This window comes from Sarcophilus harrisii, chromosome 6, assembly GCF_902635505.1.
Source record: "Sarcophilus harrisii chromosome 6, mSarHar1.11, whole genome shotgun sequence".
Classification (NCBI taxonomy): Eukaryota; Metazoa; Chordata; class Mammalia; order Dasyuromorphia; family Dasyuridae; genus Sarcophilus; species Sarcophilus harrisii.
In genome coordinates this window covers 138117031-138144570 of record NC_045431.1, presented here as the reverse complement: position 1 = coordinate 138144570, position 27540 = coordinate 138117031, and the positions used below count along the sequence as shown (strand labels likewise).

The window sequence follows — 27540 nt, the reverse complement described above, 5'->3', positions numbered from 1 at the left end:
CCCAGTCAAACATTAAATAGAAATTCTAAAAATAAAAGGAGAGATCAGTAAAACTGAAAGTAAAAAAACTATTGAATTAATTAATAAAACTAAGAGTTGGTTCTATGAAAAAACCAACAAAACAGACAAACCCTTAGTAAATCTGATTAAAAAAAGGAAAAAAGGAAAATCAAATTGTTAGTCTTAAAAATGAAAAGGGAGAACTCACTACTAATGAAGAGGAAATTAGAGCAATAATTAGGAATTACTTTGCCCAACTTTATGGCAATAAATTCAACAACTTAAATGAAATGGAAGAATACCTTCAAAATATAGCTTGCCCATATTAACAGAGGAAGAAGTAAATATCCTAAACAGTCCCATCTTAGAAAAAGAAATAGAACAAGCTATTAACCAACTCCCTATGAAAAAATCCCCAGGACCAGATGGATTTACATGTGAATTCTACCAAACATTTAAAGAACAATTAACTCCAATGCTATATAAACTATTTGAAAAAATAAGGATTGAAGGAGTCCTACCAAACTCCTTTTAAGACACAGACATGGTACTGATACCTAAACCAGGTAGGCAGAAAACAGAGAAAGAAAATTATAGACGAATCTCCCTAATGAATATCGATGCTAAAATCTTAAATAAAATATTAGCAAAAAGAGTACAGAAAATCATCCCCAGGATAATACACTATGACCAAGTAGGATTTATACTAGGAATGCAGGGCTGGTTCAATATTAGGAAAACTATTTGCATAATTGATTTTATCAATAAGCAAACTAACAAAAACCATATGATCATCTCAATAGATGCAGAAAAAGCATTTGATAAAATCCAACATCCATTTCCTAATAAAAACACTTGAGAGTATAGGAATAAATGGACTTTTTCTTAAAATAGTCAGGAGCATATATTTATGCTTAGTGATGTAAGCATCATATGCAATGGGGAAAAACTAGAATCTTTCCTAGTAAGATCTGGAGTGATGCAAGGTTGCCCACTGTCACCATTATTATTCAATATTGTATTAGAAACACTTGCCTCGGCAATAAGAGTCGAGAAAGAGATTAAAGGAATCAGAATAGACAATGAGGAAACCAAACTATCATTCTTTGCAGAGGATATGATGGTATACTTAGAGAACACCGGATATTCTACTAAAAAGCTATTAGAAATAATTCGTAACTTTAGCAAAGTTGCAGGATACAAAATAAATCCCCATAAATTCTCAGCATTTTTATACATCACCAACAAAATCCAACAGCAAGAGATACAAAGAGAAATTCCATTCAAAATAACTGTCGACAGCATAAAATATTTGGGAATCTATCTATCAAAGGAAAGTCAGGAATTATATGAGGAAAATTACAAAAAACTTTCCACACAAATAAAGTCAGACTTAAACAATTGGAAAAATATCAAGTGTTCCTGGATAGGTCAAGTGAATATAATAAAGATGACAATACTCCCTAAACTAATCTATTTATTTAGTGCTATACCAATCAGACTTCGAAGAAAATATTTTAATGATCTAGAAAAAATAACAACAACATTCATATGGAATAATAAAAGGTCAAGAATCTCAAAAGAATTAATGAAAAAAAATCAAATGAAGGTGGCCTAGATGTACCTGATCTAAAACTATATTATAAAGCAGCAGTCACCAAAACCATTTGGTATTGGCTAAGAAATAAATTAATTTATCAGTGGAACAGGTTAGGTTCACAAGACAGAATAGTCAACTATAGCAATCTAGTGTTTGACAAACCCAAAGATCCTAACTCTTGGGATAAGAATTCATTATTTGACAAAAACTGCTGGGATAACTGGAAATTAGTATGGCAGAAATTAGGCATGGACCCACACTTAACACCGTATACCAAGATAAGATCAAAATGGGTCCATGATTTAGACATAAAGAATGAGATTATAAACAAATTGGAGGAACATAGGATAGTTTATCTCTCAGACTTGTGGAGGAGGAAGAAATTTGTGACTAAAGATGAACTAGAGACCATTATTGATCACAAAATAGAAAATTTTGATTACATCAAATTAAAAAGCTTCTGTACAAACAAAACTAATGCAAACAAGATTAGAAGGGAAGCAACAAACTGGGAAAACATCTTCACAGTTAAAGGTTCTGAAAAAGGCCTTGTTTCTAAAATATATAGAGAACTGGCTCTAATTTATAAGAAATCAAGCCATTCTCCAATTGACAAATGGTCAAGGGATATGAACAGACAATTTTCAGATGATGAAATTGAAATTATTACCACTCATATGAAAGAGTGTTCCAAATCATTATTAATCAGAGAAATGCAAATTAAGATAACTCTGAGATACTACTACATACCTGTCAGATTGGCTAAGATGACAGGAAAATCTAATGCTCATTGTTGGAGGGGATGAGGGAAAACTGGGACACTGATACATTGTTGGTGGAGTTGTGAAGGAATCCAACCATTCTGGAGAGCAATCTGGAATCATGCCCAAAAAGTTATCAAACTGTGCATACCCTTTCATCCAGAAGTGTTTCTACTGGGCTTATACCCCAAGGAGATACTAAAGAAGGGAAAGGGACTAGTATGTGCCAAAATGTTTGTGGCAGCCCTGTTTGTAGTGGCTAGAAACTGGAAAATGAATGGATGCCCATCAATTGGAGAATAGTTGTGTAAATTGTGGTATATGAATGTTATGGAATATTATTGTTCTGTAAGAAATGATCAGCAGGATGAATACAGAGAGGATTGGAGAGAATTACATGAACTGATGCTAATTGAAATGAGCAGAACCAAGAAATCATTATATACGTCAACAGTGATACTGTATGAAGATGTACTCTGATGGAAGTGGATTTCTTTGACAAAGAGACCTAATTCAGTTTCAGTTGATCAATGATGGACAGAAGCAGCTACACCCAAAGAAAAAACACTGGGAAATGAATGTAAACTGTTTGAATTTTTGTTTTTCTTCCAGGGTTATTTTTATCTTTTGAATCCAATTCTCCCTGTGCAACAAGAAAACTGTTTGGATCTGCACACATATATTGTATCTAGGATATACTACGACATATTCAACATATATAGGACTGCTTGCCATCTAGGGGAGGGGATGGAGGATGGGAGGGAAAAATCAGAACAGAAGTGAGTGCAAGGGATAATATGCAAAAAACATTACCCTGGCATGGGTTCTGTCAATAAAAAGTTACTATAATTAAAAAAAAAGAATTTAAGCTATTCTTCAACTGGTAAATGGTCAAAGGATATGAACAGACAATTTTTAAATGAAGGAATTGAAACCATTTCTGGTCATATATAAAGGTGCTCAAACTCACCATTGATCAGAAATCAATGAAAATTAAGACAACTCTGAGGTATCACTACACACTTCTCAGATTGGCTAAGATGACAAGAAAAGATAATGATGAATTTTGGAAGGCATGTGGGAAAACTGGGATATTAATACATTGCTAGTGGAGTTGTGAATTGATCCAATCATTCTGGAGAGCAATTTTGAACTATGGCCAAAGGGCTATCAAAATGTGGATACTCTTTGATCCAGCAGTGTTTCTACTTGGCTTATATTCCAAGGAGATCATAAGGGAGAGAAAAGGACCCACATGTGTAAAAATATTTGTGGCAGCCCTTTTTGTAGAGGCAAGAAACTGGAAACTGAGTGGATGCCCCTTAATGGAAGAATGGGTGAATAAGTTATAGTACATGAATGTTATGGAATATTATTGTTCTGTAAGAAACAATGAGCAGTATGATTTCAGAAAAGCCTGAAGCAACTTACATGAACTGATGCTAAGTAAATGAGTAGAACCAGGAGACCATTATATATAACAACAACAAGATTATATGAACATCAATTCTGATGGACATGGCTCTTTACAACAATGAGATGTTGTTCCATCTCAGGCCAGTTCCAATGATCTTATGATGAAAATAACTCATGGAGGGAGAGGACTGTGAAGCACTGAGTGTGGATCACAACATAGCAGTTTTACTCTTTTTGTTGTTTGCTTGCATTTTTTTTTCTTTCTCATTTTTTTCCTTTTTGATCTGATTTTTTTTGCAGTATGATAATTTTATAAATATGTATACATATATTGTATTTAACTATATTTTAACATGTTTAACATGTAATGGGTTACTTGCCTTCTAGGGGAAGAGGTTGGAGGAAGGAAGGAAAAAATTCAGAACACAAGGTTTTGCTAGGATGTGTTGAACAATTATTCATGCATATGTTTTGAAAATAAAAAAGTATAATAAAAAATAAAAGGAGGGGAGGGAGAGGTAGAATGGAGAAAAGGAGAGGGGATAATGGGACAGGGCAACAGTCAGTACTTGAACTTCACTCTCAGTAGAATTGATTCAAATAAGGAAGAATACACACACACACAGAGACATACACAGACACACAGACACACACACACACACACACACACACACACAAACCTACGTCCATATTGTTTTGTATAGAATTCCAACTTAGTATACCACACTTTAGAAAAAACTCAGAAACTGTTACCAAAATGATTGCTGAGATTAAAAATCATTGCCAGCAGTTATACTTACTTTTCTATGTCTACAATATTTTTATGAGAGCAATTTACACATATAATAACAGATTATTTGATGAAGATAAGAGAAGATAATAGACATTTTCACAAATGATATATACTACAACAAGTCACAATTTTATAGTAAATCAATTAAATGAAAAGTCAAGAAAATATCTATTACTTATTAACCTATTGCATAATTATTTCTTGATTAATAAAAAGCATTTATTTGGCAAAAGAAAATGCTACACTTAAGGTTCTTTTGAAAGAAGTATCTTTCCTGTACATATCAATTTTGTGTAAAGATGAAGAAACATGTATACTTCTTCAAAAAACAAAACAAAACAAAAGGCAACTGAAAACTTAGAGAAACAAGTACTTAGGAAAAAAGACTGTCTAAGTGGCTATTTAATATAATTTACAGTTAATACCATTATATAGGAGAGATCTCATATTGTTAGAGATCAGCTGTGATCTGCAAGATTGCAATGAATATTCACAAGGAAGAGATTGCAGTTTCTTCAAATTATCAAAATAAACCAAGCAACATAAAGAAAGTAAATTAAGAAAAAAACAATAAGTACTGGAATTAACAATAAGGATTGTAGTATTCTTTCAAAAAATTTTCAGGTGGAACAGTTTAAATGTATGCTCCACATACATTTCATAGTTTAAGGGAAAAATCATGAAATGAGAATATTGAAATATTATATCAATAAACAAAAGCAATGAAAAAGTTTTAATTTTACTGTCAAATTAGTCTTTGAGGCTTATGAAGATTTAAAAGTGATACTTTAATGTTATTTATTTAATTTGACTCCACTAATGTGAGAGTCCATTTGCACTTTCTTTTTCTGAACACAACAGGCTTTCCCATAACACAGACCTACCTCATATTCTTCTTTAGCCTGCTCTAACTTCATACATTCCCATAGGGTTATTGCTAACAGATTTGTAAAGGAAATTACAAACAGAAAATGCAGCTCTAATACCTATTTTTTTTGTTTTTTAAATCTGTTTGAAAATTATTTTAAAAATTGAATAGCATTTTACAATGACATAAAAGAAGGGAAATTTAAAAAACCTGTAATTTAGAATGAAAATACCTATTTGGAGAACCTACATTACAATTCACAAATACAGAAAAATATAAATAAAAGTTCATATAAATTCTTTTTGAGGAGAAAAAAAACACATTCTATGCTTTCCTATGTCTTGCTTACTGCCTATGTTTCTCTGCAGAAATTAAATATTAAAAATATAGCAATTATAGTTTATTAAAACTGATTTGATGTTAGAATTCCTACAAGATGCTAAGTCAGTGGAATTGAGAGAGACAATGGTTGTTTAGCAGGGTGCTTAACAGTTCTCTAGATGTACTTAGTACTTTACTACAGTTCCACAAGATTCACACCTTTAAGAGAACATAAGTTAGGAGCCTTAACCAGGATTGACTCTAGGAGATTCACAAGTCAGAATTCAGTAGAAGAGATTCACAAGCCAGAGATGGCAGTTGGGCAGAATGAAGGAAGACAGAAAAGTGGTGGCAGGCTGTCCTGTGGAGAACACTGAAACTAAGATCTGGAAGGCCTCCAGAAAACTAGCCGAGCCCTAAGTGAAGGAGATAAGAAGCTGGAAGAGACAAAGGACTAGCGGCAAGAGCTCTCAGAACCAAGGAGAAAGATAAGTCTCTAAGAAAGCTAACCGGGATATTTTGAAGGAGACAATAAAGGATTTAGATTTTAACTCCTGGCTGTATTTTGAGGTGATTATTACTTTGAATGAAAATGAAGGCTGCCTCCAGCAGCCCCACAAGAAACCTACCCTCAGAGAACATTAAATTTTAGAGAAGAACATTACAATTCTACTGTAAAAAAATAAACAATTAAAATAATGGGAAAGTTCTTCAATTAAATCTGAACTATTTGCTAATATGTTTAACTCTAGCCCTAGGCTATTAGATGATGGATATTTTTTTTTTGGGGGGGGGGAGATGATTGGTAGGAGGGAAAGAGAATGAAGATAAATCAAAAGACAGAACTTCAGGGGAATTTTGTACAAGTTGCCTGGCTGATAAACTTCTGAATCCCAACCCCCCCACTCCCTTCATGGTTTAAACTGCACTGTAATCAGACCTCAGAGAGGAACAAGTAAGCAAAAATGGCATACAAGTTTGATCTCTGCAATTATTGAACATTTTCTAAGCTTTCCCTGGTGTAAATGCTTGGTAAATTGTCTTTCTGTGCTAGAAATGATTGTTTTTCTGCCAAATTACTCTCTCTTGGTTCATCAATTAACTATGCATGCTATGTAATTTACTTGCTCAAAAATTTACTCATTCCAAGTTTGATGCATCCATCTTGTATAAATTGTTTCTTTATTTACATTGTTATTTAAAATAACCACTTGTATTTGTGCTACTAAGTAGTCTTTAATTTCCTTTTTTTTCTTCTCCCCTCACCCTTCAGAGTGCCAAACACTCTTTGAGACTAATGGTGAATTATTACAGATTTCACACAAAACTGATGCTAGTACAGCAAATAAAGTTTTGGGCTTGAAGACAAGATTTAAGTTCAAATTCAGCATTAGGCATTTCTAGCTATGTGACACTTGGTAAATCACTAACTTCTTCCTGCCTCAGTTTTTTTTCCACTGTATAATAGGGCTAACTATATTACCTTCCTTTTGGGATTGTTGTAAAGATCAAATGAGATAATATTTGCAATACTTAGCAAAATGCCTGACTAATAGTAGATCATGAATGCTCATTTCCTTCTCTTCACCCCCATTCCTCTCCACAATCACTATACTTAGATGACTTTGGTAATCATATCATTGTGAATTTAACAATTATTGGTCAGTTTACATAAGAACAATAACCTTAAAAAGGAAGTCTAGAGGTAGCTTTCTTTTCCACTTTGTTTCTTTGTTTGCATGTTTTGAAAGAGGAGGGACATAGTTCTAAATTTTTGAAAAAAAATTCTGATCCAGAAAGTTGGTCATTATCCAAGGCATTTTTGCTTGGTAGATAAATTTCCAATAGAAAACAGATTTAGATGAATATAATAATAATATAATAAATGATAATATAATTAAATAATATAATGATAATATCCTTTTATTTTAATATGGACAAAAGCCTTAATTATAGGAAAGATCTAGACTTCCTTTTTTCCATAAACCAAAACAGGGTAAAGAACGTCTAAAGGCATTTGTAGATTTTAGGGAGATTTGGATACTCCATGCTTTAGAATCCCAAGATGTTAGGGAAATATCTAATGATTTCCAGGATATCTAATGAGTGAGAAATGAGTGCCTCAGATCAAAGTTGAAGAGAGGGGAAAACCTCAGAAGAGAAAGAATAAGCGCTATAGAACACAGTGGCAAATTCTGGAAATCATCAAAATAAGTTATAGCATGATTCAGTGATAAAAGTCAGAAATTAACTAATTGATGAGTTATCAGATCTGGGAGCAAGAAAGGAAAACTTGATATGAATCCAAGAATAATAGATGATAAAAACAGAAAAGGTTCAAGAAAAGAACAGAAAGGGATGGGGACAAATACTTTTGGATAGTGATGACTTACCCCATTCAGAAGATTAACAAGAGAATATAATTTGGTGGTATATGTGGAATGGAGGGATAATTGAGGATTAGCATTAACTGAGGATTCTACTACATAATTTTCCTATTGTTATCCTCTATTTCTTAATTCCTACCTTCTATTCTTTATCTCTATCACTATTACTATTACGCAGTCTCTCCCCCCCAATAGCATCTATAAAAGATTATTTAGAAGCAGGTTTTGAAACTTTTTTTTTTTAACAATAGTTTATTATTTTCAAAATTCATGCAAAGATAGTTTTCAACATTCATCCTTGCAAGACCTTATGTTCCAAATTTTTCCCCTCTCTTCTCCATCCCCCTGCCCTAGACAATAAATAATCCAATATATGTTAAACATATACAATTCTTCTATCCACATTTCCACATTTATCATGATGCACAAGAAAAATCAAATCAAAAAGAAAAAAAAGAGAAAAAATAAAGCAAACAACAACAACAAAACATAAAAATACTATGTTGTGTATCACATTCAGTCCTCTTTCTGGATGCAGATGGCTCTTTTCATCATGTCTATTGGAACTGGCCTGAATGTGAAACATCTATGAATAATAATAGGAAGGATTTCTGATGCCCAAGTCATACCTGATATTTTTTTAAAGTAAATAACCAGTTTATCTTTATTCAAGGGGTAGAAACAGAGTGGGAGTATTTAATACATTAAAAATGATAGATCAGTTGAAAATATACTTTTAATAACATACATTTAAAGATATACTTTCATATAGTAAATAACAAAGAAATTAAAGTATTTTTCTGTTTCAATGTACAATTAGAAATTATTTAAAAATAAATAGGAAAATGTTTAAAAATAAAACTCTAAACTAGAGAGTCTTGCCTATTTAATACTGTTCTATAGTTACAGAACATTTATCTCATCTGGAAGGTGAGGGAGAAAAAGTAGAAAAAAACCATGCCTTTTTAAAATCTATCAGGACTCATGTAAAAAATTCATTTTTTATAATAATCCATAACTGTGAGCATAGCAGTAGATATAAAATGGAATCGTTATAAGACAAATTTAACTTAAATATTAGTATTTTGTAAATTTCATATTTAGAATAGACAATGAGGATGATTGTGACATTATAATGACTGTGACCTTGGGCATTCTCAGTGCCCCTTAGCAATTCTTTGAGACCATAAATTTCAGAATTAGTGTTAATTTGCATTGGTAAATGGAGTGCCTTATGAGGAATTCCATATAATGGTGATATCTCAAGTTCAGTCCCAATCAAGTAATAAACAAATAATTAAATAAATATACACTGTTGTTGTTGAGTGTTTCTAATTGTATATGAGTTTTTCTGACCCCATTTGGTGTTTTTCTTGGCAAAGATACTGAAGTAGTTTGATATTTACTTCTCCAGGATATTTTACAGAGGAAGAAACTGAGTAATGTATACATATATATACATACATGCATGCAAATGCATACACAATTGTTTTCATACAACATGTAAAAGAATTATTTCCCAATCTGATAGGGAAAATGAACACGATAAATTTAATGCCTTTTGTTAAAATAGTTTATAGGAAAGAAGTTTATTTCAAATGTAACATTTGTAGGCATTTTTGAAGTTAATTAAGAGAAACCATTAGTGGAACTTAACTTTGTCTCAGTACAATGGCTTACACTGCCGGATGCATGCCACAAGAAAGATAAGTAAGATGGAGTAATTTGTTAAGCAATGGGATGCACAAGGCAGAGCATTTCTAGAGGATTAAATCTCTTCAGGTGGTGATATACAGCAGAAGACTGAAGACTTAACTGGTTTCAGCCATCTGAGAAATGCAATAATAGCAGTAGAATGAAGTGCCTGTGGTCAAAATTGAATTAATCTTTGGAAATGGATAAAAAGAGAAGAAACTGTGTAGGGTGTTAATAAATATCTTACCCACAAAATACTGTCACTGACAATTCAATCTGACTTTGTAGATGACTACAACTGTGTTCAGAATTCTTAAGATTTCAAAATAAAAGGGTAAAAATATCTGGATGATGTGTAGTTACAACATAGACTTAAAATTATGGCAATTTCAGGTACCTAATGGATGCTCACTTCAGAAATTATTTCCAGCAATAGAACACATTAGAACTGTTTTGGAAGCCTCAGAAAATGACACATTTCTCATAGTAAAATGAAAGGATTTTACTAGATGATCTTATGGTTTTTCCAGTTATAACATCCTATGACCTTAAGAGTTTATCTGCCTCAATATGGAAATTGAAATAGATATCTTACAACCAATCCGTGGAGAAATTAAGTTTAATGAGATGCTGCAAGAAATGATATAAACCTATATATATGCATAGTAGCATGAAATTATTGCCATCTGTTATTTAATTTATGAAGCATAATAGATAGGAGTAATTAAGATCTAGATTTAAGATCTCACTCTTTTCTATATTAATTATGTAATCCTGGCACTAACTTATAGTTTCTCTAACCAACTCACCCAAAATTATATTATGGATTAATTTCAGATCTGAATTGAATGGAAGAAGGCTCTAAGCCATTCCTTTCCCATGCCAATGAAAATAAAGATATAGGAATTAAAAAAAATACTGCAAATTACTTATTGTTTTAGATAACTGGCATAGTATAAAACCTTTCTCATTCAGGCAGCTAGGCATTAGAATTAAGAGGATCTGAGTTCAAATCCTATCTCAGATTACTAGCTATGTTACTTTGGACTAGTCATTTAACCTTTATTAATCTTAACTGAAAAAAAGGAAAGCAAATCACTTAAGTATTTCTGCCAGTTGATACTATAGACCATAGGGATATGGAATCTTGGACATAGCTGAATAACAAAGTAACAACATTCTTATCCTTTAATGAAGATTATCTTTTCAGGAATAAATTGATAGTTTTTGGTATAATAATTTAACTTTTAAATACATATCATAACTGGCATGATAAGTTTTAGTGGTCTAGCAAAATGTAATGATAACAGTAGAGGTCCTTCAATTAATCCTTATAGTCCTTTCCTTAAGATAGATATTAAATGATATATATGATTTATATATGTGTGTATATATATATATATATATATATGTCTGTGGGTGTGGGTGTGGGTGTGTGTGGGTATGTGTTTATACTTAAGCAACTGAAATGGAAAGTTTCTTGAACAGATAATATAAAATACTTGAGAGTCTGCCTGAAAAGAAACATCTGGGAACTATATGAACAAAATCACAAATTTTTTTTTTTTTCACACAAATAAAGACATTTAAACAATTGGGAAAATATTAATTGTTCATGGATAGCCTGAGTCAATCTAATAAAATGATTATTTTTTCTGAATATATTTGCTTATTTAATGCTATACCAACCAAAATATCAAATGATTATTTTATTAGCTAGAAAAAATAATAACAAAATTTACCTGGAAAAACAGAAGGTCAAGAATGATAAGGGCATCAATAAAAACAAAAGGAAAGGAAGGCAGCCTATGAGTATCAGATTTCAAACTATGTTACAAAGTGGCAATCATCAAAACAACAAGAAATAAAAGTGATGGATCCAATACATTAAGTATACACTATATCGTAGCAAGTGACTATAATAATCTAGTCTTTGATAAACCCAAACATTCAAACTTTTGGTACAAGTACTCACTAACAAAAATTTTTAGGAAACTTGGAAAGCAGTCTAGCAGAAACTAAGCATAGCTCAATATCTCACATATACAAAAAAGGGTCAAAATGGACATGTTATTTAAATATAAAGGTGTAATGGGCTGAAGCTTGAGTTGATGCAGTGAGGTCCCAAGCATGTGAGGCTAAATAGTAATTGGATTGTACTCTATTAATATATATGCTTGGAGAAAGAATGGCCCCCGCCCACTCTTTGTGCAAGTCTTGATGTGTTGTATAGGAAATGACGATTTTGTTGGGTGGAGGCAGAGGGTCAGGAAGAGAGGCGGGGAAAGGAACAGTTGACTGGCTTCTGGTCTGGCTGGCTTCCTGTTGCAGTTGCACACATTGCGTGATTCCCCCTTCACCTCCGATTCCCCTTTACCTCCGATCCCCCTTCACCTTCGATCCTTCTTCACCTCTACTGAGAATAAAGTTGAAGATTTTCCCTTAACCTGAATTCCTGACTCTGGCAGATTTTAAAATACGCAGTCATCACATAAAGGAGGCATCATCAGAAATAAATTTAGGGAGCATAGACAATTTAAAAAAGAGTTTATAAACAAGTGAGATTCATAAAAGGTAAAATGGATAATTTTAATTGCATTTAATTTAAAAGTTTTTATGCAAGTAAAACAAATACAGCCAAAATTAGTAGGAAAACCAGAAAATGGGGGGAAATTATACAACGTTCCTCTAATAAAAAAATCTCATTTCTCAAAAGGAAGGAATTGAACCAACTTTATAAAAATAAGAGTCAATAACAAATTGATAGTCAAAAATATCATAAGAAGAAATCAAAATTATCAATAGACATATAAAAATGTCACCAACAATTAGAGAAATGAAATTAAAATAGCTCTGAGGTACTACTTCACACCTATCAGACTGACATGACCAAAAAAAAGAAAAAGAAAATAACAAATGGACAGTTAGTGGAGTTGTGAACAGGTGTAATCAGCTCACAAATTAAAGAAAAAAATTGAAACTCTGCCCAAAGAGCTATAAAACTGTGCATGTACTTTGGTTCAATAATATCACCAGTAGGTCTGTATTTCAAAGAAATCAAAGAGAAGAGGACCTACATGTAAAAATAAAAATGAGACAAAACAATAACAATAACAAAAATCTAAAACCTTAAATTAATGCTGTTCTTTTTGTGGTGGCCAAAAATGGGAAATTGAAGCAATGACTACCAATTGGGGCATTGCTGAACAAGCTACATATGTGTTTGTGATGAAATATTATTGTGCTATAAGAATTTATGAGGAGATCATTGTTTCTGAAAAAGCTAAGAAGACCTATATGAATTGATACAAAGTGAAGTTAATAGAACTAGGAGAATGTTGTACACAATGAGAACATTGTATCACTGGTCAACTGTGTAGAACTTTGCTATTCTCATGAAAAAATTATCCAAGGCAATCCCAAATAATTTATGATGTAAAATGTTATTTATGTCCAGAGAAAGAATTGATGAACTGGGTACAGATTTAAGCATGTTTTTCTAATCTTTTTTGTAACATGTTTAATATGGAAATATGGTTTCCATTACTTCACATTTATAAATGATATCATATTTGTTTTCTCAACTGTTGGGACATGGATTTGAGGGAGGAAAAGAATTCAGAACTCAAAATTTTAAAGAAACAAATGTTAAATAAGCAGTAAATTTAACTAAAGAAAAATAACTAACTGAATGAGCAAAGAAACCTTGCAAAAAGAAAAGGGAAGGAGAGAAAAAGTTCCTTGACCAAGATTTTAAGATATTTGTTAAAAGAATTAAAATTTTAAGATAATCTCATTTACTTAGTATTTAGAAACATTGGATTTAGAACAATAATGGTCCTTAGAAAAATCATCTACCCCAATACCCCAATTTTAGAGATGAGAAAAAAGGAGCTCTGTTGTGATTTATTTGTGTTCATATAAAGTCATGATGTGAATTCAAGTGCTCTACCTCCAAATGTAGAGCTTTTCCATGGCTCTACTTTACTATGCTTCTTGATTCAATGCAAATTGCTTTTATATATTTATTACTATCCCAAAGGTTATTTGTTATGGGCCAGAACTCTGAACTTAAACAAGGATTCTTACAAGGTGCTAATTCAGTGGAATGAATAAGACAATGGTTATCTAATTCAGCATGGTGATTAATAGTTCTCTAAGTTCAGTATGATTGATTTGATCTCACAACAAATAATGGTTTCCTAGTAATATAAGGATTGGTTTATACTTAGAATAGAACATATAAGCTGGGGAGACTCAATTCAATTTCATGTCACACCCTGTGGTGGCAGGGCTGTCCTCCTGCCTTTTTCCCACTGAAACCAAGTCCCTCCGAAGGCCACGAGAAATCTAGCTGAGCATCAGGCAAAGGAGACAATAAAGACTTTTGGACTTTAACACTTGGCTATTCTCATGGTGATTACTGAACTGAAATGAAGACCACTCCAAGACCTCCAGGAAAACCGAACAAAGAACACTACATTTTGGTACTCAATGTGGGGCTAAGAACCTACATCTGAAATTTGGGTAAGTATAAAAATAGACAAGAAGGAAACTTTGTTAAGGGTTAAAGCTGAAATGGGACAAATGTTTAGAAAGGAGCCTTTTCCACTTCAAGGAAAATGTATCGAAAGCATAGTTAAACTCATTAAAAGCCAGGGGTTGATTGTAACTTGGGAGCAGATCATTGAACTTTGAGAAACATTACAATACACATCTCCTTGGTTCTCTAAGGAAAGAATTAGATACAGAGGAGTGGAAATTAGTAGGATAGCAACTATGTGAATACTACAATGATGATGGCACTGATTTAATTTCCAAAGAAACATTTTATACATATAACATAATACAACTGACTTTAAGGAATTATATAAGTATTAGAATAAGAAAAAAAGAAGAAAAACAGGAGGGGGAGGATACTCACAAACAAGGTAAAAAGGATGAAGAATTAGACAAGAATGGAGTTAAGTACAATTCTAATGAAAATAAGGAGTGTGATACTTCATAGCGGGAGCAATTTAGGGCATTCTCCAACCCCTGACCTACCCAACTCAATTAACCCTTCATGGGTGGAGGGAGAAGGGGGAGGGGAAGGGCAGTAACACAATCAGCACCACCTATGAAGCAGCCTATGACAAGACTATAAAAGGCATTAGTTAAAGGTAAAAAGGAAGTACAGAATATATCTGATTTAATAAATGCATACCCTGTGTTTGAAGAATTTGATTCTTCAGATCAAGCAAGGAGAAGATATACTCCTTTTGATCTGGAAATTATTAAAGATTTTAAAAAGGGTTGCACTCTTTATGCAGCTACATTATCTTATGTTAAGATGATGTTAGAGAATTTGACTTATGAAATTTTAACCCCTAGTGATTGGAAATCTATAGCAAGGACACGTTTAGAACCTGGACAAAACTTGTTGTGGCTTTTGGAGTATAGTGAACTATGTAGGATACAAGCCCAACAGAATAGGCAAACTGGAGTTAATATACAAATCACCTTTGACCAACTGGCAGGTAAAGGTCAGTATGCAGATGCTTCAGCACAGATCAATTACCCCATAACAGCATACGGGCAATTTGCTGCTGCTGTTGCAATCAAACCATAGGGCTCCTTCCCAGGAAAAGATGGAGGGGAAGCCTTCACAAAAATAGAGCAAGGTCCAAATGAACCTTTTGCTGGTTTTGTGGGACATTTGCAGACAGCTGTCATATGAAGAAAATGCAGCTACAGGAATAATAATAAAAAAAACTTGCTAGAAAAAAGCTAATTAAGTCTGTAGAAGAATTATATGGGGACTACACAAGGATGCTTCTTTAGAGGAGATCATAAGACACTGTGCCACAGTGGGCACAAATGCCTTTTATATCCAGGCTATGATGCAGAACATGGGAAGACGGAGTCCCTCTTGGCAAGGGACTTCCAGAGAGATTCATTGATGCTTTCAATTTGGTAAAGTTGGGCATCTGGAAAATTAATGGGTGAGAGAAGACCCAAAACCCTATGTACAAAATGCAACAAGGGCTTCCACTGTGCCTCAGATTGTAGATTGATCCAGGGAAATGAGAGGCTCCAGGTGGGCATGATGGCAGCCGAGATTACATCCAGAGAGTCCTTAGAAATTCAATATTAAGAAATGGTCAATCAGCCAAAAGGCAATCAGAGGGGAAAAAGGGATTGCAATTAGGGAAAATAAAGTTGTATGCAGCAGGGACTACTGAGACATCCCCTGGAGAGGTAAAATCTGTTCCTTTCCAGGGATCCTTTGCTTCCAGGTACAGTAGACTTCACCATTTCACCTCCTAAGAGTGCTTACAAAACAGTGTTAATCCATACACTGATGTGGGAAACTGAAGAATGAGTAACTAATGTCCCAGTAACTAACACAGGTAGATGATATTTGACTTATCAACAGGAGAAATAGTAGCATCAGGTTTATTGTTACATATCTCTAATAGTAAATCTGATGACAGTTGCCCAGATTCTGACTTCAAGCAGCAGAATCTAGGAATATTCTAGACTGCAGCAGTTACAGCTGACCAAGCTTTGCTCACTATTTATGTAAATGGCATACCACTGGAAGGATTGGTAGACACAGGTGCAGATTGTACAGTCATTAGAGGTGCTAGTTGGCTCAGTCATTGGCCAAAGATTAAGGCAGACACCTATATGTCTAGCATAGGAGGATCAGTAGCAGCTGAAGTTAGTGCTGCTCCTATGAGATGGACATTTGAAAGTGAAACAGGAGTTTTTACTCCTTTTGTAGTTGAAAAAATTCCCATCAATCTGTGGGGAGGAGACATTTTACAACAATTAGGATTACAAATACTATTTTTTTTTTAGGCAGGGTTGCTGCTGAAGGCCTGTCAATACTCTTACCTGGTCCTATTCAATGGAAAATTGATACACCAGTGTGGATAGAACAGTAGCCCTTAGCTAGTGAAAAAATTCAGGCCTTATTAGATATAGTACAGGAGCAATTTGACCAAGGATACTTACAACCTTCTCTAAGTCCTTGGAATCTCCCTCTATTTGTTGTAAGAAAGAAATCTGGAAAATGGAGGGTGTTGATTGATTTAAGAAAAGTAAATGAATAGATGGAAACTAGGGGAACTCTTTAGCCTGGACTTCCATCTCTTACTCAGTTGCCTACAGAATGGCCTCTTTGGGTTATAGATATTAAGGATTGTTTCTATTCTATCCCTCTAGATAAGGAGAATATGAAAAGATTTGCCTTTTCAGTGCCCAGCATTAACTTATCTGAGCTTTATAAAAGATATGAATGGACAGTTTTGCCACAGGGAATGAAAAATAGCCCTACTATGTGCCAAATGTATGTTGTGGATGCTTTTACTTCAGTAAGAAAAGCATTTCCAAAATTAATGTTATTACATTACATGGATGATATATTGGGACGTGCAGCTGAGGAGCAAATGTTAGAAGCATGTCCACAAAAGACCATAGAAACACTAAAGAACTACAAATTGCACATAGCTCCAGAAAAAAATTCAAAGACTTGCTCCTTTTCAATATTTAGGATATGAAGTATATCCTAAGGTGCTTACAGTACAAAAACTTTCCTTAAGAACAGAAGAAATAAACACCTTAAATGACTTTCAGAAATTGATAGGAGATATCCAGTGGATTCATCTAGTGTTAGGCTTGACTACCTATCAATTGCAACCTTTATATGCCATTTTAAGGGGAGGCAGTGCTTTAAACTCACCATGCCAGCTTACAAAAAGAAGCTCAAGATGCTTTGAGATAAGTTGAACTGGATTTATCCAATGTGGTTGAAAGAGTCACTCAAAAAACCCTTGGAAATATCAGTTTTTGCTACAAAAGAGGCACCCACAGCAGTCTTTCATCAAGGAGACAGTGTGATAGAGTGGGTGAACTTCCCAGCACAACCAGAACCAAGCCTTACTCCTTACCCAGTGCTTGTGGCTAGAATTTTATTAAAGGCTATTAAGCGAGCAGTACAATTATCTGGAATAAGACTTGACAAAATATGCACATTTTATACCAATGCACAAATTAATGTATGCTGTGAAACTATCCCAGAGTGGCAAATTTTATTGGCCACAGCTCCAAATTTTACACATGGGTCTCCATTAAAGATATCCTGCCTATTATATAATTGGCAATGGATTTTTGAAGAAAAGATTAAAGTTCCTCTTAAAGGACCAACTATCTTTATAGATGCATCCAAACATAACATTTGTGCTATATACTCTCATGATTTAACCACTAAGAGAGTAGTCAGACCTCCTTTTCAGTCCACTCAGCAGAATGAATTGTATGCAATCATACTAGCTCTTACTTATTATCTAGGAGATATAAATATAATATCTGATTCAGCCTATTCAATAGGTGTGGTAAAAAGAATTGACACAGCCCAAATACAGTTTCCAGCTTCTAATATATATCAGGTCTTTAAGGAACTTCAAGTGAAAAAGCATCCAGGTAAAATTTATATCTTGCATATCCACTCTCATAGTGGAGTTTCAGGTTGTTTTTGATGGAAATTCAAAGGCAGATACCCTTTTAACTATGTTAGTCAATACTCCTTTATTTCAGGCAGCCCAAGAATTTCATTCTAAATATCATCAATCTGCTCAAACTTTATGTTTACAATTTGGGATAACAAAAGAGGAATCTAGAAGCATAGTAAAAGCCTGTACAGCTTGCCTTCCTTTCCATGCTCCTATGCTCCCACTAGGGAAGAACCCTTGTGGTTTGAGACCCAGTGAAATCTGACAAATGGAGGTGACCCATTATAAATCTTTTGGTCATCTGTCTTTTATCCATGTTGTAGTAGACACCTTTTCAGGATTTATTTTTGCAATACCAGCAGCCAAAAGACAGCCTGAGTGGTCACTGAATTCCTTATACAAGCTTTTGCAATCATGGGTTTGCCAGAAGCAATAAAAAACAAACAATGGACCTGCATATACTTCTAAACATTTTGCACACTTTTGTGCACAGTATCAGATTTTACACACCACTGGAATATCTTTTATGCAGTGATGGGTGGGTGTGGCCTGGTATCAAGAGACTCTAGTGTTTTGAGATTATAATCTTTACCCTTTGTGTTTATAGCTTCTCAGTTGTTCTACTGGCTTGCTCCCAGGGCAGAGTAGCCGACACTGTGGTAAAGTTCCCCCTGCAAATTTTCACCTGGTGGAAACCACCCTCCCGCCCACTTTGGTGTGCTCAAGGTGAGCTATTTCCTGTGCTCTCACTGCCTAACTGCCTGAGTCTGCACCTGGCCTAGCCCTGTTCCATCCCTGCGTGTGAGCAAAAACAGACCTTTTCTGGAGAATTTCGAGATTATTTTCTGTTGATAATGTGTTGTACTCCCAATATTTGTGGGTTTTGACAGTCAAGCACTAATTCTGAAGCTGATTTCCATAAAAAATAGTTTGAGGGTAAAGGAGAGCTCAGAAAGATAACATGTGTGTCCTCTCCACCATCTTGGCTCTGCCCCCTAATGTCCTCTTTAAATTGCTCATCACAACTCTCTAAGCAGATGTTGTATATACAGTATATTGAAGTGAGATGACTAAAACTAGAAAAGGACAAAGAAAAAATTGCTTTAAGGATATCCTGAAAAAATTTCAAACAATACAACATTGACTTTGGGCAAACACATGAGGCCTAACAAACAAGTTGTCCCACAATCAGAAATATGGTAAGCTGATGAGACATAAATGAAAACAACAATAGGCTTGAAAACAGTTACTTTGGTCCCAAATAAAACAATGAATTTTATATGTTCATATGGTACAAAGGATCCATGTCAACACATAAATAACTCATATATCAGCAGTAATAGCATTCAAGAAGGAATATTTTTTTAATTGTAGCTTTTTATTTGCAAAACATATGCATGGGTAAATTTTCAACATTGACCCTTGCAAAAATCTTCTGTTCCAACTTTTCCCCTCTTTCTCCCCACTTCCTCTCCTTCATGGCAGGTAGTCTAATACATGTTAAATATGTTAAAATCTATGTTAAATCCAATATATGTATACATATTTATATGATTATCTTGCTACACAAGAAAAATCGGATCTAGAAAGAAAGAAAACAAACCTGAGAAGGAAAACAAACATGCAAGCACACAATAACAGAAAAAGTAGAAATGCTATATTGTGGTCCACACTCACTTCCTATAGTCCTCTCTCTGGGTATAGCTGATTCTCTTCATTACTGAACAATTGGAACTGGTTTCAATCATCTCATTATTGAAGAGAGCCATATCCATCAGAGTTGGTTATCATATTATCTTATTGCTATGTATAGTGATCTCCTGGTTCTGCTTATTTCATTTAACATCAATTCATGTAAGTCTTTCCAAGCCTCTCTGCAGTCATCCTGCTGGCCACTTCTTATAGAACAATAATATTCTATAACATTCATATTCCACAATTTACTCAGCCATTCTCCAATTGATAGGCATCCATTCAATTTCCAGTTTCTAGACACTACAAAAAGGGCTGCCATAAACATTTTTTGCACATGTAGGTCCTTTTCTCTTCTTTAAGATCTCTTTGGGATATAAATTTAGTAGAAACACTGCTGGATTAAAGGCACAGTTTGATAACTTTTTGAGCATAGTTCCAAACTGCTCTCCAGAATGGTTGGATTAGTTCGCAATTCCACCAACGATGTATCAGTGTCCCAGTTTTCCCACATCCCTTCCAATATTCATCATTATCTTTTCCTGTCATCTTAGTCAATCTGAGAGGTGTGTAGTGGTATCTCAGAGTCATCTTAATTTGCATTTCTCTGATCAATAATGATTTGGATCACCAATAAGGAATATTTTTATATATTTATAATAGTTACTGGGATTAGAATACTAAAATTTGGTAAGGGTAGCCTCATTAACAAAGGAAGTTAATTTCCTCGTTGTACCTAAATAACTTTGTTGTTGGGTAGCCTCAACCTCTGAGTTATGGGAATCAATACATTAGTGAGACTCCCATAATTCAAAAAGCCTCAAAAATTAGCAGAATTCATAGTCTGTGATTTAAATATCAGGAATAATTTTCTTTATTTTCTTTCCTTTATATTTTCTTCATTCAATTCATGTGGGTGGTTCATTCAATTTTCTGTGTTATTTAAATAATTTCTTGAGCCCTTTGAGACCTATAAAGTATTAGCCATGCATTATAAGGCTCTTGTTAAATATTTAGTAGTAGAGAAAAAAATATATTTAGTAGTACAGTAGTGGATTTAAGTTCATATATTTTAAAAGTACTTGACTTTCTTATTGTCAGATCCTGAATATATGGCTTCTTCCAATGAGCTCAAAGATTTAAATGAGTTCACATTTGAATTATGTTTGGAATAAATTTAACTCTGAAAATTTCCTACCCGTTTTCTTATTACTGGAGTCATTCGAAAACTGAGATAAGTTTCCTGGAATAAACACCATGAGCACAGTTCGTGTGACAAACAGTACTATTTTACAGGAACTGTGGGACCTGCTTTTCTATCATTTAGATTCACAATTTTTTAATATATTTTCTTAAAGCACATTTGGGAACAATAAAAAATCTAACTCTGACTATATCAAGCATTGCCCTTCATCATATGTCTCTTAGGAAACATCTTTTCTTCCCCATAAATATGAAAATCTCATTTGTAAATATGGATTATATTCAGTACTGCTTCTGAAGGAACCAAGACAATCTTGTTCATATCAGCTGTGGTTCAGAGGTAGTAACTTGATATGTACTTTACTTTTTTTCCTGTTTAATATTAACTCCTTAAAGCCCAGGTTTTCCCAGGAGAGACTTTTTCCACTTCAATTTATAACTACCACGTAAGAAAGATTTAGCAATTCAGAAAATACATTACTATCTCATTAAGCCACTTTAGGAGCACAGAATACCTTTCCAGTCAATATATCAAAGAAGGACTATCCCTGTCTGCTTTATATGCACTGAAAATATCCACAGAATATATTATCTACTCATATTGCTTTATCCACTTAAACCACAATGCCAGTATTCATGTAGACAGAACATCAGGGAACTATTTTTTTGAGCACATGATAATTTTGATGATTTTTTTAAACTGGAGTACTTTGTCATCTTGCCAATCAGTTCAGGGAAATCCTTAAATGGCTGTGACAACATGAATAGTGCTGAGTGCTACTTGGGTTATAGCATGCCCATCATGATTAATGGCAACAGAGATATTGTTCTGAAATAAACAAGAACTATAGAGGCAATTTCTGAGTAAGCAGCTGATGAAAATACAGAAGGAAAGTTAGCCGTCTTCGTCAAGCTTGCTAACCTGTCACCAAGAATTAGTCTCATTTTCTCTGTATTCACTAGGGACAGTAAACAATAGAGCTTCACCTAATAAGTTTTTTGTTAAGATTCAAATTGAATGTGAAATATTGAATAACATTATAAATGAATCTCTTTGGCATCTGCATGAGGGGTATAAATCCTTTGAGTTTCTGTGATTAGATCATATGGAAACTTCATATATGTTGACATCTCCTGTATTAAAATAATATTTTCCTTCTACTGAATTAAGTTGTCCTTCAAATTGGAGCACAAAAGAGCTATTCCTTTGCTAATATGTTCTCTTTAAGTCTCTGGATTCATAAAGGAGAAAGTCTAAATTCCTTCTCTTTAGAGGTGATGGAGAAAATAATGACTCTTGAAATGCCAAAGTAATTCATCTGGTAGAGAGGAAGAAGGTTTTTTCTTTAAAATCAATTCCACAGTCTAAGTCAACTAGCTACCTGTCATATGAATTCTTGGGTTTTATCATTCTGAAACTTCAACTTTCTCCACAGTCTTTGAGGTCCTTTTTCTATTCCTCAGCAGTATCTTTCAGATTATATCACAGGCAATTTCCTTCTTCCCCACCCCCATACTTGCTTCTGATACCAGAAACACTTACATTTATTCTCATTTGCCTATGGCTTGCCTGACCTCTCTGATCATAATCCTTATTAGTCATTCCCTGTGATCTCTTCCCCAGATCCAATTACTCCATATTATTATGCATTTACAATGGATGTTATCACAGATATTAAGTATTTTAACTTGGGCTATGAGTTTCCACTTTGCAAAGAGAAAAAAAAATCACTCACAACAAAGAGCACTTAGATATAAATATTTGCAAACTAGTCAAAAAAATTATCTGTGCGTGGCTCAAGATGAAATCAGAATGATTTTATTAATGGATGTGCACTCTTCTCAGATTATATTTTATTTTTCTAATAAATATGAAGATTTCAGGGAGGTGTATATAGGTGTGATGATAAGAGAAACCAGGAAAATGACAGTAAAATTGGTGCAAAACTGCTCTTTCATTCATGCATTTAACAACCTAATTCACAAGCTTTAATGTTATAGTCAGACAGATGTACTGAGTCTAGTTCTGTAACAGACCATACTGCTTTTACACAGTTGAGTTCCCTGGGCTGTTTAACAGGGAACACTCTGAAACTTACAGTTAAAAACAAAATCAAGTTTAGTAAGCAACTCACATATATTTAACATTTTTCTGCTTCTCATCTGTCCCTAGACTCCCTTTTCAAGATCTCTTTAATATCACATGAAATGCCTCTTTATCCCTACTCAATCTGCTATAGTTGTTTAATAAAGCCTACAATTCCAAAATAACAGCTGTACTTTCCTTAACACACACACACACACACAATTCTATTGAAAACCATAGCACATTACAGTTTTATTGCTTGATCATAGAATTTGTAACTAATGAGATTTGTTTTTCATAGTATTTGTGAGTCTTAATTTTTAAAAATTAAAACTGAAAGAAGCTCTCAGAATATATATGTGTATATAAATTTTTATATGGATATACATATATTTTAAAGTTAAACTTTAAAATCACCTCTTGAATTCATGATGAGCAAGGAAGAACACAGTGATGTTTGAAAAGTAATTTTATCATCACTGTCAGTGGCAGCTATAATATACTTTTCAAAAATTCCTGATTAATCAATAGGTTTTACAGCTTGTTGGAAGCTAATCATTATAGCTGTTGAAGTAAAGAGATATTACTCAGACATCTAATGAATAGGTTTTACATTTATGATACTTAAAATGAACAAACAAACCTGTGAGATATTTGTGAAGCATAAGCCTTAATATTTCTAACTTTTAACATCAACATCTTTTAAATCATATTAATAATCCTTTCTCATTTGAATTTCTATTGGGTTTCATGCTTCGAGAGGACAGTTATGCATGTCTCGTTTGCCAGTATGTCCATGGAAGGCAGGAGTTGAAACTATATCCAAAAGTCCATCATTAGGAATATGGGTTTCAATAGGCAAATCCCTATCTTCTTATCCAGAACTTTATAACATATTCTCAATAGTGGGAATTCATAATGCAATGCTGTGACATCTATAGTTGGGTAAAATTTTAAAAGTAGAGATTTGACAATGACCTTATATAGTGTCTTCTTCATTTGCTCTTACATGAGAATCAGTAAATTTATTCCATTGCTTAGATTAACAGAATTGTAATTCTTAATTCACTTAATTTGAATACAATTAGAAGAGCAGAAAGTTGTGGGACTAAATAGAAATTATCACTCATTAAACACATGTATTTGCATCTACCATGGCATAAAACTTCTTAAATTAGGAAATTTATCTATGTTGCTTTGGTATTGGATTAGAATCTATTACCAATGAATGATAATGTACTTTGCTTCATAAAAAAGGTGAAGTGAAAAATACTAAAGCATAAAAAAGCAAAAAACAAAACAAAACTCTGATGAAGCCTGTTCAGGAAAGGTACCCCAAATGTATGAGCTATTGGTAAAATGCAAGCTCATCGGTAGAATAAAATTCCTATGAAGGCAGACTATTTTTACATCTATCTTTGTATCTAAAGCACCTAGTGTGACAGTTTATACATGGTAGGAATTGGTACATATTTGTGCATATCAATCCAATTCAATCAATTCAGTTTAACAAAATTTATTAAAAACCTACTATATGTGAAGCACTATGTTAGACCTTAGGAACACAAAATGAAATTTCCCAGTAGGAACTTATAGTTTAATGGCAAAAAAAAAAAAAAAACAAACAATATAAATACAGGTTAGTTAAATATTAAATATATGAAGTAAATTGTTGTTATTCAGTCCTTTAGTAATATTTGATACTTTGTTGAATATTGAAGATCCCTATTTGGGGGTCTTCTTGGCAAAGATATGGAATGGTATTGCCATTTTCATCTCTAGCTCATTTTACAGATGAGGAAAATAAGGCCAATAGGGTTAAGTAACTTATCCAGGGTCACACAGCTAATAAATATCTGAGGCCAGATTTGAATTCAGGAAGATTAGTCTTCCTGCCTCCAAGTCTGACGTTCTATTCAAACTGCCATGTAGTTACCACCAAAGTAAATACAAAGTTATTTGCTGAGTGACCATGATATGATACAATTCCATCATATAAAGTGACCATAATTGAAATAAAGTATTAATGATTATCAATTGCTATTGAATGAAATAATTTGTAAGAGATTAGTCAAGACATTAAATAGTAGTTTAAAACTGAAAAATGTAAGGCAAATTTTGAATTAAATGTCATGAAATATAACCATATTGATAAAGAATTAACATTAATCATTAGACTTAAAATGATGCATATGATTTTAGAGTAATTTTGACATAATCAAATATTTACATACCTAAGTATTTGGCTAACAAAAAAAAAGCTTTGAAAAGAAAAGAGAAGAATCAGATTTTTTTGCTATACTTAAATTAAAAAATAATAAAACAAAAAGCAAACAACAAATAACTTGTCTATATATTGAATTAATCACTTCAGAAGACCAGCTTAACAAATACTCAAAACTTTCAGACGGAAATCTGATTTGTAATATAGATTTCAATTCTGCCCAAATTTTTTTTAGAAATGAAATTGAACATATTTTCAAAAGATAATTAACTTTATTAGGTATAGTATACCTAAAGTATGGGGATATATAAGAAATTCTGAGAATTTTTTTTTCTACATTTAAGTGAATATTTATCAAAAATGCATAAGAAACTTATTTTAGTGTTTTGGGTTTTTTCTTTGTTGTTGTTGGCAATGTTTATTTTTTTCCTTACCTTGCTGAACAAAGGATCCATACACAAACCACATTGAATTGTAGAGTGTGGTAGAAGTCATTGATCCCATTTGTAGACGTGGAGGGTTAAGCCAATTTAAGAGATAAACCAGCAATCCCACGAGGAGTACAGTACCAGCAATGCAAGCCCACAAAGAGAAGTCAAATGGGGCAAGGCAGGCAAACATATCTACTGTCTTTTCAGCCCTGCGCAGCAGCACACCCACAGAGTAGTCCATATAACGTGTTGTAAAGTCTACCACATTTTCACGATCTGGTGTTATGGTTAATGCAGAAATTCCTATGTCAGCTCTCTGAGAAATTGAAAGGAAAAAGGTCTCTGTTAGTAGCATGACCAACAATTTGATTTATAGCAGCTCAACTTAAGGAAATATAGTTAGCTATCTTGGAAGATAACTTTCTGTACCAAATAAAAAATATTCCCAGAGGCATTTCAAAAATAACCACCTATGGATTTTGCATGTTTAATTGTAAAACTAGTCCCACAAGACTTGGTCAAATTATATATTATTTGTGAATATAAAATTGCAAACCCCTATTTTATAGATATGGTTGCTATAAATCTCCTACTCTGCTGGATCCACTTATTGAGAACATCATTATTGGAATGGTAAAAAGCATCCCCACTTAGAAAAGTAATTTCCCATGTGATGCTATTCATTGTTAACACTGAAATGATTTGAGAATATCTGCTGATGACCACAGTATAGCATTAAATATTCTTGGGTCATTTTTGCATCAAGAAGAGATGTATTGTATTTATTGTTAGAAGTCTAAGATCATGGAAATTTTAGATTATTAGCACTTCTGTAGCTGTGAACATTGTCAAATAGGAACAATTTACCTTATCCTAGTTTTATTCTTTAAACCCCTGAGATCCTTTGAGAGACCCATTAAAGATTAAGGACCCTGATGATGCTCCTTGAAGTAATCATCTTATTTCTCAGTGTGTGTCCCTTCAGATCCCTAGATACATCAAACATAGTTCTAGCAGGTGCTATTTTTATAACATGGTAAGCAGATAGTTAAGAACTTCAGTGAGGGAAATTTACTTTAAGGTGATATTTTAGTAGTCATACAACACCAAATAATGAATAAATAACTATCACTTCTGAATCTTATGATAAGAAAACACATTTAAACCACTTAAAGCTGCTTCTCGTTTGAAGTAATGAGCTACTGCTGTGAGTAAAACAGTGTGAAGTCACTTTCAAAGTACCAATAAAAGACTGTTAAATGAAATCACTGAATGATTTTAATTCTTGATTTTTCTCTCATTACATAAATGAAGCTGAGGTCAGTATTTATCATTCCTGGGGGGAAAATGTGACATGAAAAATAACATTCCTCATTTAATGCAATACAAGGCAAATATATAGTTCTCTGAAATAGTAACTCAATGATAGCCAAGAGGCCAGCAAGAGTTAATACAATTACCAAAAAGGTCCAATACAGCATTCTATAATTGATTTGGTAATGGTAGAATCAAAACTCAGATACTTGTCATTAAAACTAGAGAATAGGCAATAACGTCTTCAAATT

The 27540-nt window shown here is 33.4% G+C and overlaps 1 protein-coding gene across 2 annotated transcripts in view; it reads right to left on the bottom strand.

Annotated features, from left to right (window-relative positions):
• The window catches only part of GRID2 (glutamate ionotropic receptor delta type subunit 2), a 1791455-nt gene that overhangs the window by 349697 nt on the left and 1414218 nt on the right, over positions 1-27540 (bottom strand). For both annotated transcript variants that reach the window (XM_031941365.1, XM_031941366.1), the window contains exon 11: positions 25979-26291. In XM_031941365.1, the coding sequence (XP_031797225.1) occupies positions 25979-26291 (313 nt within the window). The remainder of the gene's footprint in view (positions 1-25978; positions 26292-27540) is intronic.